Source organism: Haliotis rufescens, unplaced genomic scaffold (assembly GCF_023055435.1).
Source record: "Haliotis rufescens isolate VD_foot unplaced genomic scaffold, xgHalRufe1.0.p SCAF_24, whole genome shotgun sequence".
NCBI lineage: Eukaryota > Metazoa > Mollusca > Gastropoda > Lepetellida > Haliotidae > Haliotis > Haliotis rufescens.
Genome location: NW_025963935.1, coordinates 318,177 through 335,091, shown reverse-complemented (window position 1 = coordinate 335,091; position 16,915 = coordinate 318,177). Strand labels below are relative to the sequence as shown.

General features: G+C 42.1%; 1 protein-coding gene across 1 annotated transcript; it reads right to left on the bottom strand.

Moving 5' to 3' along the window:
* Positions 1-522: 522 nt before the first annotated feature.
* LOC125383552 lies at positions 523-9,244 on the bottom strand. The gene is made up of 2 exons (XM_048401908.1): positions 8,318-9,244; positions 523-1,009 (listed from the first exon to the last, which is right to left on the bottom strand). Exons 1-2 carry the CDS (start codon positions 9,201-9,203, stop codon positions 630-632), a joined length of 1,266 nt encoding a protein of 421 aa, XP_048257865.1. The 5' UTR covers positions 9,204-9,244; the 3' UTR covers positions 523-629.
* Between the last annotated feature and the right edge of the window lie 7,671 nt (positions 9,245-16,915).

Sequence of the window (16,915 nt, the reverse complement as noted above, 5' to 3'; positions counted from 1 at the left end):
CCAATCAGAAATATTTCTTTTTAAATTTCAGCAGCAATAATATGCAACACGTCTCTATAGAAACAGATGTATATTTTGCCTTTGTTAAACTATATCGCCCACATGAGGCCTGTGCTGTACTTGCATATGTCACGAAGCCAGCATTGTGCTGCCCTGTGAATTACCGATATCGTATTTAGCAGAGAAAACAGAAGACAGCTTTAGTGTTTAGACCTAGGCCGGAATGACGTGACGTCATCGACAGTGTGACGTCACTGTCATTGTAAATTTGCGCCACGTCGTCTTAGCGAACCTCGGCTCGGTCTGAGGTCACCGAGTGCGGCAAGATTTTGTGTGTGTTTTTCATGATTAATTACTTATGACGTACAATTAACAAAGAAATATATAACGACATGCATGAATATATCACGAGGTACTGTGTTTACATACCAATCACACATAATCTCTATTTACACTCAGTTAACACTTTTCTAATCCGATCATGCGAAGGTCCAAACACAACAAATGACAAAATGTCTGAAAAACGTTTTGACAAGTTTTATTTATCTCCAAAAACAACAAACAGTTTCAATTAAATGAAGACATATTTACACACGACGACGTAAACGGCACCTCATGTCACTGTCACGTCACCTCAACCCTCTACACAAACACATAGCTACGGGGGATTTCGCCATGTGGCCCGCCGTCTCACCGTCTTTGTTCCTGGCGTCGATGTCCACCACGTTCAGAGACAGCAGAAACTTCACCGTCTCTACATCTCCTCCTCTACAGGCGAGGTGAAGGATGTTGTTACCGTCCCCGTCCACCAGATACACATAGGCCCTTTTACTCACCAGGAGCTCCACCACGTCTCTATGTCCCAACAATGCTGCCCCCATCACCGGTGTCATGCTCCTTATCCTACAATTGACCTCGACGCCCCGAGACAGGAGCCGCCTCACCTCCTCCAGGTTCCTGGCATAGCTGGCTTCAAAGAGATCATCGCAGTCTGCTGGTGATGAAGTCGCTGAATCACAAAGAAAACTCTGTACACATCCAGACACCTTCGTTATACATCTACATTGTTCACACCTCAACGCGTGGACAAGTGGCACGATTTGTCATCAAACAATTTCCAACATGGCTGACAGTACAACGATCAAGGTGAAGGACGACAGAAGGTTAATGTAATCAAGGAATATGTAGTCAATGTTTAGAATCGTTCTAAGTTTTCCCCAGATCCTGTCCTGTATTGATAGATGGGCTGAGAGTAAGTAAAACTATGTGAGTATAAAGCTGGTGTTGCGTTTCTTTATTATGCGAGTATGAATCCTGATAAATACAACTTGGAGTAAGCGTCGTTAGATCAATCACTTCTTGACCAGGAACGGCAATACATTTAGTAAATGTAGTGGGGTCTCACTGGACGCCCGAAAGCAGTTACAACACCACCAAATGGGTACCTAACCCTAATGATCGAAAGGGGATCGAAAGACTAAGGATAGAGTTCGAGGTGACCTACCCTAACACTAGCGATATTTGGATGTGTTCAGCGCCAATGTAATATCCCTAATAAAATGCATTCTTGTGCATTATAATGAAAATTAATGAACCGAAAAAATAATATATGTATATCAGTTCCCATTTATAACCATTTAAGCCACTTGAATTACGAGAAAAACGAAATAAAAAAATATATAAAAAATAAAAGTGCTTTCGTAAACTAGCGCTTGCTATAAAATGCGCCGCCGCAGGCTATATTTAGTAAAGAAATATTCAAAACTCTCACCACCGCTTGGCGTATTCAATGTCATTTCGTGTAGAGATGATAAATTACTGGGAGGAGCTTTTTGCACTCTCGATGACCCCTGACGTCACAGGGCATTGTTTTGCCGGTGTGAGTGGCAACAAAATACTACAAATTACGTCAAAAGGTAATAGCTCCGACGTTCATACAGTTTGGCCCTCACTCTATGAAGATTCATACTCCGATGAACTCACACAAAGTGAAGGTCAATTCTTAATTGTCACGTGATTGAAACGTTTGTGGTACTGTATTCTAAAGGTAGGCCTCTCTAAAATATTCTACCTTGCCATTCTTCAAAAAACAATGTTGGTGCCCTGCAGAAATACATTTGTTCCTCATAATATGTTCCGGAATAGAAGAACAAAGCTGCAGGCCTTGAGTCTAGAAATAATATGGCTGACATATTTGGCCATTCTATGATGCAGAACAACGTTTTGAAAATATGATCGAAAAAACACATCCGACACTTGACTGAACAGATTTAGAAAAAATATCATATAGTCTTCAGTCTCAGTTGTAAATATTGTTGTTTGTTCAAAGATGAAACTTACAATTTTGCAACATACTGATTAAAATAGAACAAGCATTTCAGTTGAAACGAGGTGTTGAATGTTTACATCCAGACGTTTGTTATCCCTGGTGACAGGGTAGACAAACGTTTTGGGTGTAAACATTGTGTGAAGCACCTGCTTCCTTCAAATGTATTCTGTTGTACATCAATCTTACTATATTTACAATGTTAGTTTCATTTAAATTCCCAACAAAATTCTGAAGTACAAACTGAAAACTTACCAATCGTTTACGTCCTAACACGAGTGACATGACGTCACGACTATGACGTCACTGTGACGTGTCTGGTTAGGAGCATGACATAGTTTGGCGCTCGGCTGCTTGTGCCGATCATAATATACTAGATCTACAAATCTTACTACCGTCTTACCTAGAAGTCTGATTACAGTCTCAACTTATTTCGGTTCAGATTGCATGTTTAGGTAAAAAATAAAGCCTACTTCATTGGTTAAAGAAATCTACTTCATCATCGTGTGTAAAATATGTCTTTATTTTTATTCTAAGATGCTTCGTTAAAATATCAAAGGCACCGACTATACTTTATCCTGCGATAAAGCATTGTGTCCGTGTGAAGATCCATGGTAGAAAAGGGCTTGAGCAACCCATGCTTGCCTTAAAAGGTAACTATGCTTGTCGTAAGATGCGACCAACGGGATCGGGTGGTCAGGCTCATTTACTTAGTTGATTCATGTCATTGATCCCAATTGCGTGGATCGATGTTCATGATATGAATCAATGGATTGTCTGGTCCAGAATCGATTATTTACAGATAGCTGTCATTTAGCTGGAATATTGATGAGTGCAGCGTAAAACAACAAATCAACTAAACTAACCGTGCGACAACAGTCACAAAATTGTTCGATGCGGGCGTTGGTGCCCTACGAATTAGCATGGATCGATGCTCATGACAACAATCACTGGATTGTCTGGTCCAGACTCTAGATTATTTACAGACCAGGACAATTCCGCTGTCACAGATAGGTCAGGCACCTTTATCACATTGAGGTCGGATTCTCATTTATGCTTCAAAGTAGTTTTCTACTCTAATGTTCCCTAATACAGAACGTTTTTCATTCGACAACGAACGTAAAAAACCAAGTGTTCCGGTTTGGGGACCTAACTACTGACATCTACCCAAATGCCTGTATTCCAGTGTGGAATTAATTATTCATACTCTTTGGGCGCTTTTAAGCTGAATGCATGTATTTGGTGATAAATGTCCCCGTTAGCAAAATGTCCATATTAATGGTAAACATAGGCCTAGTGTATTTAGCCCGAAACCAAAACTATTGTGTCTATTATCATAAGTCTCCACGGCACAACTGCCATCTCAAGAAACCACCTGTCAATGTATACTATAGATCACGCTTTTACTTTGGGATTTTCCCCCTGATCGAGGTATTACCAAGTGATGAAACTAGTCCCGTGACTGCAAATATACTCACAAAAAGGTTCCTGTGACATTGAATAAGGTTTAAAGCAAAGTTATGTTTTTTACCAAATCTGAATCAATTTCGGTTTGCAACAGATAAAAGACTCCTGTAAGTGTTCAAATGGTTTAATTTGCCATTCTGACTTCAGAAAATGCGTGATTTCATGAAAAGAACATGATAATGCCAAAATGTCAATTTACAAATCAATAGCGTGTGTGTCCACCTCTGGTTGCGATGCAAGCAACACATCTTCGTCTCATGGAATGGACCAGGCGTCGCACAAAATCCTGTGGGATATCTGTCCATATCTGCTGGAGCATGTTTCGAAGTTCCTGGAGAGTCTGTGGAACACGTTGTTGACGTAGAAGGCGCCGATCCATCTCATTCCACATGTGCTCGATTGGTGAGAGATAAGGGGAGCGAGCTGGCCAGGGGATGACATTCACGTTGTTTTGTTGAAGAGGGTCCTGAACAAGTCGAGCAATACGAGTTGTCATGTTGAAAGGTAATGCCTGGGGCATAATGACGCGAAAACGGTAGAACAACAGGGCCGATGACCTTGTCGTGGTAGCGCTGTCCATTGAAATTTCCCTCTACCACTATCAAACGGGTCCTCTGTCTTGCTGTAATCCCACCCCATACCATTACGCTGCCGCCCCCGAACCGATCTGCTTCCATGACACAATGATTGACGTAACGTTCACCTCGACGTTGGTACACTCGAATCCGTCCATCACTGTAGCTGAGATGAAAATGAGACTCGTCAGTGAATAGAAATGGCCCCTCTGCATGGCCATCCAGCGTAGACGTTGTCCGCACCACTGTAGACGTACTTGACGGTGGTTTACATGTCAAAATGGGACGTCTGGCGGGTCTTCTGGCGACGATCCCTGCACATCTGAGGCGACGACGTACGGTTTGTTAAGATATTCGTCGAAGGCCAGGGATGCTTCTTGCAGTCACTGTTGCTGGCTGGAATCGATTTCGTAGGTGTGTTGTTCGAATCCAGTTGTCTTGTCGATTATTGGTTATGCATGGCCTGCCACTCCGAGGATGGTCTCTGACTGCATTCGTCTGTTGCCAACGTTGCCATAAACACCAAATGGTTTTTCTGTGGACGTTAAATTTTCTTGTAACATCACGTTGACTCGATCCTGCGTCAAGCATACCAATGGCTCTCAGACGCTCATTTTCAGACAGGCGTGGCATTTCGTAATGTTGAATAATTGCGTAATTTTGTTGTTTTTCTGAGAGGTTGTTGTCAGCACAATGCTATACAATGCATATTTAATCTCGTTAACGCATATATTTTTATACTCATTCTTGGGCAGAAAATAAATTGGGCTTGCATAAAAGTCAACTTTGGCATGGAATGCATGCTTTTCTGTAGCAGCTGCGTTTTTGTGACTTGATTCCATACATGTACTACAATATTGATTTTACTTGTTTGAAAAATACACTTATATATTGGTCTCACAGAAACTTTTGTTGTTGAGTATATATACAGATGAAATGAAACTATATGCCCTGTGTTAATACGATCCATTATCTTGCCCCTTGACTGTATTGCCAGTGTTTCCGCCTCACATGCACGAAGTCATTCATATTCCTGTAAATTATTAGGTAACCCGCAATATTCCTTTTTGCTCTATCACTTTGCGTTGAACGTGTCATGACATGATGCGCCCGCAAATCGAGTTAAAAAGAGCGAGATGCTCGAGATGATTGATACCAAATGTATGTCTAGTTGCCAGTGATAAGATTCAGTAAGGAGATTTGAATTATTTAAGTAACTTAACATCGCTTTTAGAACTAGACAAAAGACGGATTAAATTATGTGTAACTAACATTTTTTAAAGAGACGCGCAACTTTTCTTGTTCTTATCTGAGTCACGCGCTCCTTTATATATTGTGGTGAATATTGGTTGGAGTATTCATTCCGACGTTACCCTATGTACCTGGCTATTGAGTGTCCCGTCTGAGAGATTTTCTGAATTTTCGGAGTCAGTTATTTGCTAAACATATCAGATGAAATAAACATACAATAAACATACAATGAATTCTCATTAAGTAGAAAGAGACCCTGACGTAGAGATCTTCCTTTGGTCCCGGCACGCTTACTATATAATTACCGTGGACATCAGATGTGTTATTTATGTATCTAAATAACATTTCTTCATTCATTTTGACTGGTTATGAAGTGTGTATGACTAATGGATTGCCAGATTATTATAACAGATGAAAACAAACCATCTTCACTAATATAACTAATTCTGCATAATTTTCAAAGTCCTCAATAGATGATAGGAACCCAACATTTCTGTTAACATTACCCTTAGTCATATGAAATTACCCGTTACTAAAATTACTGAATATTCAAAAGCTTCATTTAGGGTTGGCATATCTTCAGTTAGGCATCTTTTCGGACTGATTAGGGGATGACGAGATATTTCATCTCAACACTAATATATACACGTAGCTCCCAACATGTTTTATATTCCACCATACAGAAAATCGTGAACCCAATTATTACTGTTTGAGGGTGCATGTCCAAGGTACAAAATTATTTCAAGCGATACATGTATATCTGTAAACCACACGTTGGCGTGCCCTATACACACCATCATGACATGTCCGGTAAACCTTATGTTTACATGCCCAGTTAAATCTTTGCCGACATGCTCAGTAAGGCCTATGTTGACATGTCCCGCAAACCCTATCTGGACATGTCCCGAAAACCCTATCTCCACATGTCCTGTAACCCCTATATTTACATGCCCAGTTAAATCTTTGCCGACATGCTCAGTAAGGCCTATGTTGACATGTCCCGCAAACCCTATCTGGACATGTCCCGTAAACCCTATCTCCACATGTCCTGTAACCCCTATATTTACATGCCCAGTTAACTCTTTGCCGACATGCTCAGTAAGGCCTATGTTGACATGTCCCGCAAACCCTATCTTGAAATGTCCCGTAAACCCTATCTCCACATGTCCTGTAACCCCTATATTTACATGCCCAGTTAACTCTTTGCCGACATGCTCAGTAAGGCCTATGTTGACATGTCCCGCAAACCCTATCTTGAAATGTCCCGTAAACCCTATCTCCACATGTCCTGTAACCCCTATATTTACATGCCCAGTTAACTCTTTGCCGACATGCTCAGTAAGGCCTATGTTGACATGTCCTGTCAACCCTGTTATGTGTATGGGTGTATGCTTTTATATGTTTGTTAGTATGTCAGATGCATTTAGACTTGAACTGAAACAAGAAGGCTTGGGTTGCGTAATTTTGCTTGAATAGTGCACCTGGGGAGCTGGCCGCCTGAGCGGGTTAAGTAATTATGTCACAAGTGAAGCTTGTAGCTAATCAGGATTATAGTATAAGGTTGTGGTGATTCAGAAATAGTTAGTTTTTCTGCTTCCTGTATTTGAACCTCCTCATTTTTAATGTTAAAGTTCAGAACACTGTGTGAGAGATAGTATCCCATGTCGGGGCTTGTGAAACTGAACTAGAAAACATGCTGATATCTGGAAATGTGTGCCTTGGAAAAATTGCATTGTGAGCTTATGTGGAACTATGGATATATGTGTTTTCGTGGAACAAGGAGTGGAGTGAACAATCAAACATGGAAATCAGGGTGATTATATAAGTATACAATATGCTGTAGCCCTTTTATGGTGATATTATTGTACATGGTAGCCCAAGCCTAATTATCCCATAGTAAACTTAGCTGTATTGGTAATCTAACATGCATTGTTAATAAATATCTGTCTTAATTGTTGTGAGATCCTTTAATTGTGCGAATGGATTTGGAGTGTATCCCTTCATTCCACTTCCACTCGTAACAACCCTGGACAATCTCGACATGCTCTGTATGCCAGAAGCTGACATGCCCTGTAAACCCGATCTCGACATGCTCTGTAAGACCTTGGTTGACATGCCCCCTAAGCCCCATGAAAACATGTTCTGTAAGCCACATGTTGACATGCCAAGCAGACCCTATGTCGACATGCCATGCACACCCTCTGTCGACATGCCAAGTAAACTCCATGTTGACATGCCCTATAAGCCCTGTGTTGCCATGCTCTGTAAGCCCCAATGTTGCCATGCCCTGTAAACCTTATGTTGACATGCCCTGTAAACCCTATGTCGATATGATCTGTATGTCATATGTTAACATACACTGTTAACCCTATGTCGACATGCCCAGGAAACCCTTTGTCAAAATGCTCTGTAAGTCTGTTGTCATTTTAAATGCTACATACAATGTTTGAAATGAGCTTAATTTACGGTATCCACATTTAAACATAGAAAGTTTAGACACATTTTTAAAGGCAGAAGAAGGCATATCCTTTGCATGCATTCGATTGATTGTTTGACATTCAAGACATACTTTTATCCTTTTTTTAAAAGGAAATAATATATTTCATACATCTATCGCATGGCATGTTAAAAGAGACGGTTGTAAATTCAGCCACAAAACCGTTTCCATAATCATAAAAATCTCTGCTAAAAGTCTCACCTCCTACAGCAGAGGAAACATAGGTACAAGGGGACGAGGCGGTGAATGGCACTTGCGTCGACGATGTAGACAGCAACGTTTCATTAACATCATTCTCTTTAGTCCCTTCTCTCATCACACAGCTTGTATTCAGTGCCATCATGTCCACTGTAAGACCAGTGATTCTTTGCTCTGAATCATGCAGATTGTCAATGGTCTGATTAAATTGATTGTTTAAACTCTGAATGTCAGTACTGAACTTTTGCTGCATTCCCCGCAAGCCCTCCCTGCATGATTGTTTTTCATTGGTGAGTCGTTTAGTCACTTGGCTCATCTTCACACAGCTTGTATTCAGTGTCATCAGATCCTGTCTGAGAACAGTGTTCACTATCTTTGCATCACGAAGACCAGCTACCGTCTCATTCAGCTGCAGCTGTAAACTATGGATGTCTTTGTTCAGCCCACCACGTAGTTTTGCAAGACTATCTTTGAAGGTGTCTCTTTCTCGTTCAACATGTCTGAACTGTTGTGTTACTGCCTGAAGTTGTGTCTTCAAGTTGTGTACATTGGCTTTCAGGCTGTTGATTTCATCCTGGACACGTTCCCTAATAATATCCTCAATGTAACCTTCTTTCAGAATGCCAGTAATCGCTTGTTTCACTAGACCCTTCATCAGGGCAGGAATGAACGTGTTAGTCAGGTTCTCTTTCAGTAATGACCCCAACGTGCTAAATGTATGATTCATTTTAGTCTCAAGATAAACAGCTGTTTTGTTCCATGCGTTGATCTCTCCCTCTAGTAGCTTCGGTTGGTCAGTGAAAGCTGTCAAACTGGTGTCAGCATGTACGACACTGACACCACACAACGACACAAGACCGATGACTATTACTGTTGATACCGTCTCCATGGCGCAGTTTACTGTATACGGCTGCACTGATGCGGGATATATATACCATGGTCCGACTCAAGTGTTTGGCCGAAAGCCAGCTCAGGGAAACAGCTGCTCTATAAGTACTTCCTGTGTGTACATGTAGCATCATAACAGCAAAATTGACTAACAGCTTCATCAGAATATTGTGTTTCATACCCGGAATACTTCTGACGTCTGTGAATTTGTATTGTAAACAGGCTGCGCGAAACACACTCAAACAATATCGTGTACTTTAATAGACAGTACATATTTACATTCTCTCACAATACTTTATCGTGGATCCAACAAACAAGCCGACTTACTAAACCATCCTATATAAGAAATTCACGTGGCAGCGTGAACCGTTTGACTTTGCAAGGATTATGATTTAGTTCAGTTTACATGAATTGTTAGTGGAAATATCAGAGCATCAGTGATTGCAGAAAGTCCCCGGTGCAGGTTCATGGCAAGCCTAGCCGATGTCAGTGTGACCTTACATGAGAACCACAGTCCAGAAAGGGAGCTGTGGATCTCGAAACTCGGGACAGGATCTGTTTGAAAAAAATAACACAGGTCATAATTTTATGTAAATAAAAAACTCCACCTCTGTGTGTTTGTAAATAAATCTCATCTCCACTGACAAAAATTGTTCCACCTGCTCCGAAAAGTTTGAATGAGCTTTTTTCTGTGAACATGATTCTTTTTCAGGTGAATAATTGACATGCCTTTGCATGCGTTTGTGACGGGTTAAACCGGTGGGGCAGGATGTGCCCACAGTTTGCGAACACCTGATATCATCACTATTTGATAGTGATTCATAAACACATGCTCATGATATAGTCTGAATCGTACAATCAACTCTGGTTTTGGCAGAGATTTCTTATGAATATGGAAAGGGCTTTGTGGCATTCATGTTCCAGGATTACAAAAACCCATGTTTCCTCAATTTGTCAAAGTGTTTTGTGCCTCTACACCAATCTTTTTTTTTCATAAGTCAGGCAGTTTTAATGTGGAGTGTTGCTTCCAACAGGTAAGAAAATAACTAACTTCCTCAAGTACGACATTTTACCATTATAGAATTCTCTAAGTATTTATATTACCCAAAGAATGTGCCAACCTGTGGTAATAGTAACAGCAACATTTCTCAATGTTTGTACTCAGTATGTATGCCGTAGGACACCGTTCCCACCTTGATGATATATATGTTTGTACCCAGTATGTATGCCGGAGAACAACTTTCCAAACCTTGATGATATATATGTTTGTACCCAGTATGTATGCCTGAGAGAAACGTTCCCACCTTGATGATATATATGTTTGTACCCAGTATGTATGCCGTAGGACACCGTTCCCACCTTGATGATATATATGTTTGTACCCAGTATGTATGCCGGAGAACACTGTTCCCACCTTGATGATATATATGTTTGTACTCAGTATGTATGCCGGAGAACACCGTTCCCACCTTGATGCTATATATGTTTGTACCCAGTATGTATGCCGGAGAACACCGTTCCCACCTTGATGATATATATGTTTGTACTCAGTATGTATGCCGGAGAACACGGTTCCCACCTTGATGATATATATGTTTGTACTCAGTATGTATGCCGGAGAACACCGTTCCCACCTGGATGATATATATGTTTGTACCCAGTATGTATGCCGGAGAAGAACGTTCCCACCTTGATGATATATATGTTTGTACCCAGTATGTATGCGGGAGAACGCCGTTCCCACATTTATGATAAATTTGTTTGTAATCACTACTTATGCCGTACGACAAAGTTCCCACCTTTGTCAGGTATATTTGTGTAGCCTCTTTTGTTAGATATATGTGTGTAGCTAGTATGTGTTTCCACCTTTCTGTTTTGTGGCCTGTATGTGAGCGGGACACTGTTCCCACCTTTGTGAGATATATGTGTGTAGCCTGTATGTGTGCTAATGGTTAGAATCATTGAAGCTAGTAAGACCTTTTAACTGCAGACTATTGCAATGGTGGACACGTATTGCTGTAGGAAATTACAATTCGTAAGTGGAAAGCTTATATGAGTTTACTGTTTTAGATATATCTTGGTAGTATAAATCTCCATCAAATTAATTTGTGAGTTAGCTGAGAAGTTAATCAAAAAGTAAATCACAAAAGTTTGCAAGTAAACTTTAATCTGCTGTTACTTAAATGCCGGACGCGTTACATTAAATTGGGATTATTGTTACAAAAATATAAAGGGTTAAAGTTGAGAATGGCCTTTAACTGAACCGAGATTGGCGAGAGACTACTAATCGACACCACCGACAGGGATCTCTGGCAGCTGCCAACATTTACTCTGCTGTATGCGGATGGTACATTCTACTCGTCTCTTTGATCAGATTTATGCCATCAACGGCAATCTACGGTGTCTTGCCTTTGCTTTCATCGACTGTCTACTACCCAACAGATGAAGAGTGTGTTTTAGTATATCCAGTTGTTTAAAACCTAGGATTTTACCTCAACTCTTCTTAGTTCAGTTGGTCTTCAATCAAATAGTCCTGGGCCATGACTGTGGGCTTTATATATAAAATCTATTTCTGTTACTAAAAGCTCGGGCAAGTCTATATCACACTAAACAAAGACTAGTTTCCTATGTTCCACATCCCACAGCTTCAATCCACAAGTAAAACCCACTGCCTCAACTGCAACACAAACCTTCAATCTCAGCTTCAACCCACAGCTTCAATCTATACTGAAATCTACAGATTAAACCCATAACTGAAACCCATAGCTTCAACCCACAACTGAAACCCACAGCTTTAACCCATCACTGAAATCCACAGCTTTAACCCACACATACTGAAACCCACAGATTCCACCCACAACTGAAACCTATAGCTTCAACCTACCACTGAGACCCACAACTTTAATCCACAACTGAAACCAGCAGCTTCAAAACACAACTGAAACTCAAAGCTTCAACTCACAACTGAAACCTACATCTTAAACCCGCAATTGAAACCAACAGCTTCAAACCACAACTGAATCCCAAAGCTTCCATCCACAACCGAAATTCACAGCTTCAGCTCACAACAGAAACCCACAGCTTCAACTCAAAACTGAAATCCACAGCTTCCACCCACAACCGAAAAACACAGCTTCAGCTCACAACTGAAACCCACAGCTTCAACCTATAGCTTCCACCCACAACTGAAACCCACAGCTTTAACCCACAACTACTGAAACCCACAGCTTCAACCCAACACTGAAACCCACAACTTTAATCCACAACTGAAACCGACAGCTTCAAAACACAACTGAAACCCACAGCTTCAACTCATAACTGAAACCTACATCTTCAACCCGCAACTGAAACCAACAGCTTCAAACCACAACTGAATTCCACAGCTTCCAACAACAACCGAAATCCACAGCTTCAGCTCACAACTGAAACCAACAGCTTCAACAAAAAAATGAAATCCACAGCTTCATCCACAACCGAAACCCTCAGCAACAACACACAACTGAAACCTACAGCTTCAACCAGCAACTGAAACACACAGCTCCAATCCACAACCTAAACCTACAGCTGCAATTCACTACCGAAATCCACTGCTTCAACCCGTAACTGAAATCCACAGCTTCAACTCGCAACTTATACCAACTGCTTTAACCCACAACTGAAACCCACAGATTCAACCCATAACTGAAACCCACAGTTTCAACCCACAACTGAAACCAACATCTTCAACCCACAACTGAAACCAATAGCTTCAAACCACAACTGAAACCAACAGCTTCAACCCACAACTGAAACCTACATTTTCAACCCACAACTGAAACCCACATCTTCATCCCACAACTCAAATCCACAGCTTCAACCCGCAACTGAAACCAACATCTTCAATCAACAACCGAAACCCACATCTTCAACCCGCAACTTAAACCAACAGCGTCAACCAACAACTCAAACCCACAGCTTCAATCCAGAACAGAAATCCACAGCGTCAACCCAAAACAGAAACCCACAGGTGCAACCCAAAACAGAAACCTACAAATTTAGTCAACAACCGAAACCCACAGCGGCAACACACAACCCAAACCCACAGCTTCATCCCACAACCGAAACCCACAGCTTCATCCCACAACCGAAACCCACAGCTTCATCCTACTACCGAAACCCACAGCTAAAACCCACAGCTAAAACCCACAGATTCAATCAACAACTGATACCAACAGCTTCAACCTGCAACTGAAGCCCAAATTTAAACCCATAACTGAAACCCACAACTTCAACCAACAACTGAAACCGACAGCTTCAAACCATAACTGAAACCCATAGCTTCAACCTATAACTGAAACCCACAGGTAAAACCATCAGCTTGAACCCACAACTGAAATCAACGGTTTCAACCCAAAACTAACGGCTTGAACCAAAACTAAAAACAACAACCAACAACTGAAACCCACAGCTTCAACCCACAACTGAAATCCAAAACACAGAACTGAAATTCACAGCTGATACCGAAAACCAACAACTGAAACCCACAGCGTCAACTCACACCTGAAACCAACAGCATCAATAAGCAACCCTCTTCTGGAACCAAGAACCCACAGCTTAAACCCACAACTGCAACCCACAGCTGAAACCCACAACTGAAATCCAAAACCCACAACTGAAACCCACGGCGTAAACTCACAACTGCAAGCCACACCTTCAACCCACAACTGAAACGCACAGCTGTTACCCACAGCTTTAATCTACAGCTTCAACTAACAATTGAAACCCACAATCCAGAATTGCAACCCACATCTTCAACTCGCAACTGAAACCCACAACCCACAGCTTCTCCCGACACTTTAAACGCACAACGCACAACTTCAGCGCACAACTGAAACCAACAATCCATAACTTCAACCCACACCTTCGACCGACAACCCACAGCTTCAACCCTCAACTGAAACCCACAACTGAACCCCACTGCTTCACCACAAAAGTGAAACTCACCGCTTCAACCCACAACTGAAATCTACATCTTCAACCAGCAACTAAAACACACAGCTTCTACACAAAGCTGAAACGTACAGCTTCAACCCACCACTGAAACCCACAGGTTTAATCCACACTGCAATCCACAGCTGAAACCCAGAGCGTCAACCCACACCTGAAACCCACCGTTTCAACCCACAACTGAAATCTACCTCTTCAACCAGCAACTAAACACACAGCTTCAACACAAACCTGAAACGTACAGCTTCAACCCACAACTGAAATCCATAGCTTCAATCCGCAACTGAAACCCAAAGCTTCAATCCACACTGCAATCCATAACTGAAACCCAGAGCGTCAACCCACACCTGAAACCCACAGCTTCAATCCACAACTGAAATCAACAGCTTCAACCCACAACTAACGGCTTCAACCCATAACTAAAACCCACAACTGCAACACACAGCTTCAACCAACAACTGAAATTCAAAACACAGACCTGAAACCCACAACCGATAATGAAAACCCACAACTGAAACCCACAGCGTCAACTCACATCTGAAACCCACAGCATCAATAAGCAACCCTCTTCTGGAACCCACAAAAAACAGCTTAAACCCACAACTGCAACCCACAGCTAAAACCCACAACTGAAATCCAAAACCCACAACTGAAACCCACAGCTTCAACTCAAAACTGCAAGCCACACCTTGAACCCACAACTGAAACGCACACCTTTAACCCACAGCTTCAACCTACAGCTTCAACCCACAACTGAGACCCACAACATACAGCTTCAACCCTCAATTGAAACCCACAATCTAGAATTGTAACCCACATCTTCAACTCGCAACTGAAACCCACAACCCACAGCTTCTCCCGACACTTTAAACGCACAACCCACAACTTCAGCGCACAACTGAAACCAACAATCCATAACTTCAACCCACACCTTCGACCAACAACCCACAACTGAACCCCACCGCTTCACCACAAAAGTGAAACTCACCGCTTCAACCCACAACTGAAATCTACATCTTCAACCAGCAACTAAAACACACAGCTTCAACACAAAACTGAAACTTACAGCTTCAACCCACAACTGAAACCCACAGCTTCAATCCACAATGCAATCCGCAACTGAAACCCAGAGCGTTAACCCACACCTGAAACCCACAGCTTCAATCCACAACTGAAATCAAAAGCTTCAACCCATAACTAAAACCCACAACTGCAACCCACAGCTTCAACCAACAACTGAAATTCAAAACCCACACATGAAACCCACAACCGAAACCGAAAACCCACAACTGAAACCCACAGCGGCAACACACACCTGAAACCCACAGCATCAATAAGCAACCCTCTTCTGAAACCCACAACCCACATCTTAAACCCACGACTGCAACACACAGCTACAACCCACAACTGAAATCCAAAACCAACAACTGAAACCCACAGCGTCAACCCACAACTGCAAGCCACAGCTTCAACCCACAAGTGAAACGCACAGCTTCAACCCACAGCTTCAACCTACAGCTACAACCCACAACTGAGACCCACAACATACAGCTTCAACCCACAACTTCAGCACACAACTGAAACCCATAATCCATAACTTCAACCCACAGCTTCAACCCTCAACTGAAATTCACAGCTTCAATCCGCAACTGAAACCCACAGCTTCAACCCACACTTGAAACCCTCAACTGAAACCCACAACCCACAGCTTCAAACAGAACTGAAACCCACAATCCATAAGTGCAACCCACAACCCACAGCTTCATCACAAAACTGAAACCTACAGCTTCAACCCACGGCTTTAAACCACAACTGAAGCCGACAGCTTCAACACACAACAGAAACCAACAGCTTTAATCCTTAGCTAACAGATTCACCCCACAACCAACATAGCTTCAACCCACAACTGAAACCAACAGCTTCAACCCAAAAATGAAACCGGCAGCTTCAACCCTCATTTGAAACCCACAGCTTCAACTCACAACTGAAACCCACAACCCACAACTGGAACCAACAGCTTCAACTCCCATCTGAAATCCACAACCGACAACTGAAACTGGTGATGCAGAACTGCAACACACAACTGCAACCAACAACTTAAAAATTGCAACCTACAACTAAAACCAACAACCCACAACTTAAACGGGTGACGCAGAATTGCAATGTACAACTGCAACCCACAGCTTCAAACAGCAACCTACAACTGAAACCTACAACACAGCTTAAACCCACAATTGAAACCCACAGCTTCAACCCACAACTGAAATCCACAGCTTCATCCCACAACCCACAGCTTCAACTCACACCTGAAACCCACAGCATCAATCAGCAACCCTCTTCTGAAACCCACAACCCACAGCTTCAACCCACAACTGAAACCCACAGCTTCAATCCGCAACTGAAACCCACAGCTTCAACCCACAACTGAAATCAACAACCCACAGCTTCAACCCACACTTGAAACCCACAACTGAAACCCACAACCCACAGCTTCAAACAGAACTGAAACCCACAATCCATAAGTGCAACCCACAACTGAAACCCACAACCCACAGCTTCAACCCTTAACTGAAATCTACAACTGAACCTAACCGCTTCTCCACAAAACTGAAACCCACAGCTTCAACCCACAACTGAAGCGCAAAGTTTCAACTCACAACTTGCAACCCACAGCCTCAATGCGCAACTGAAACCCACAGCTTCAACCAACAAGTGAAACGCACAGCG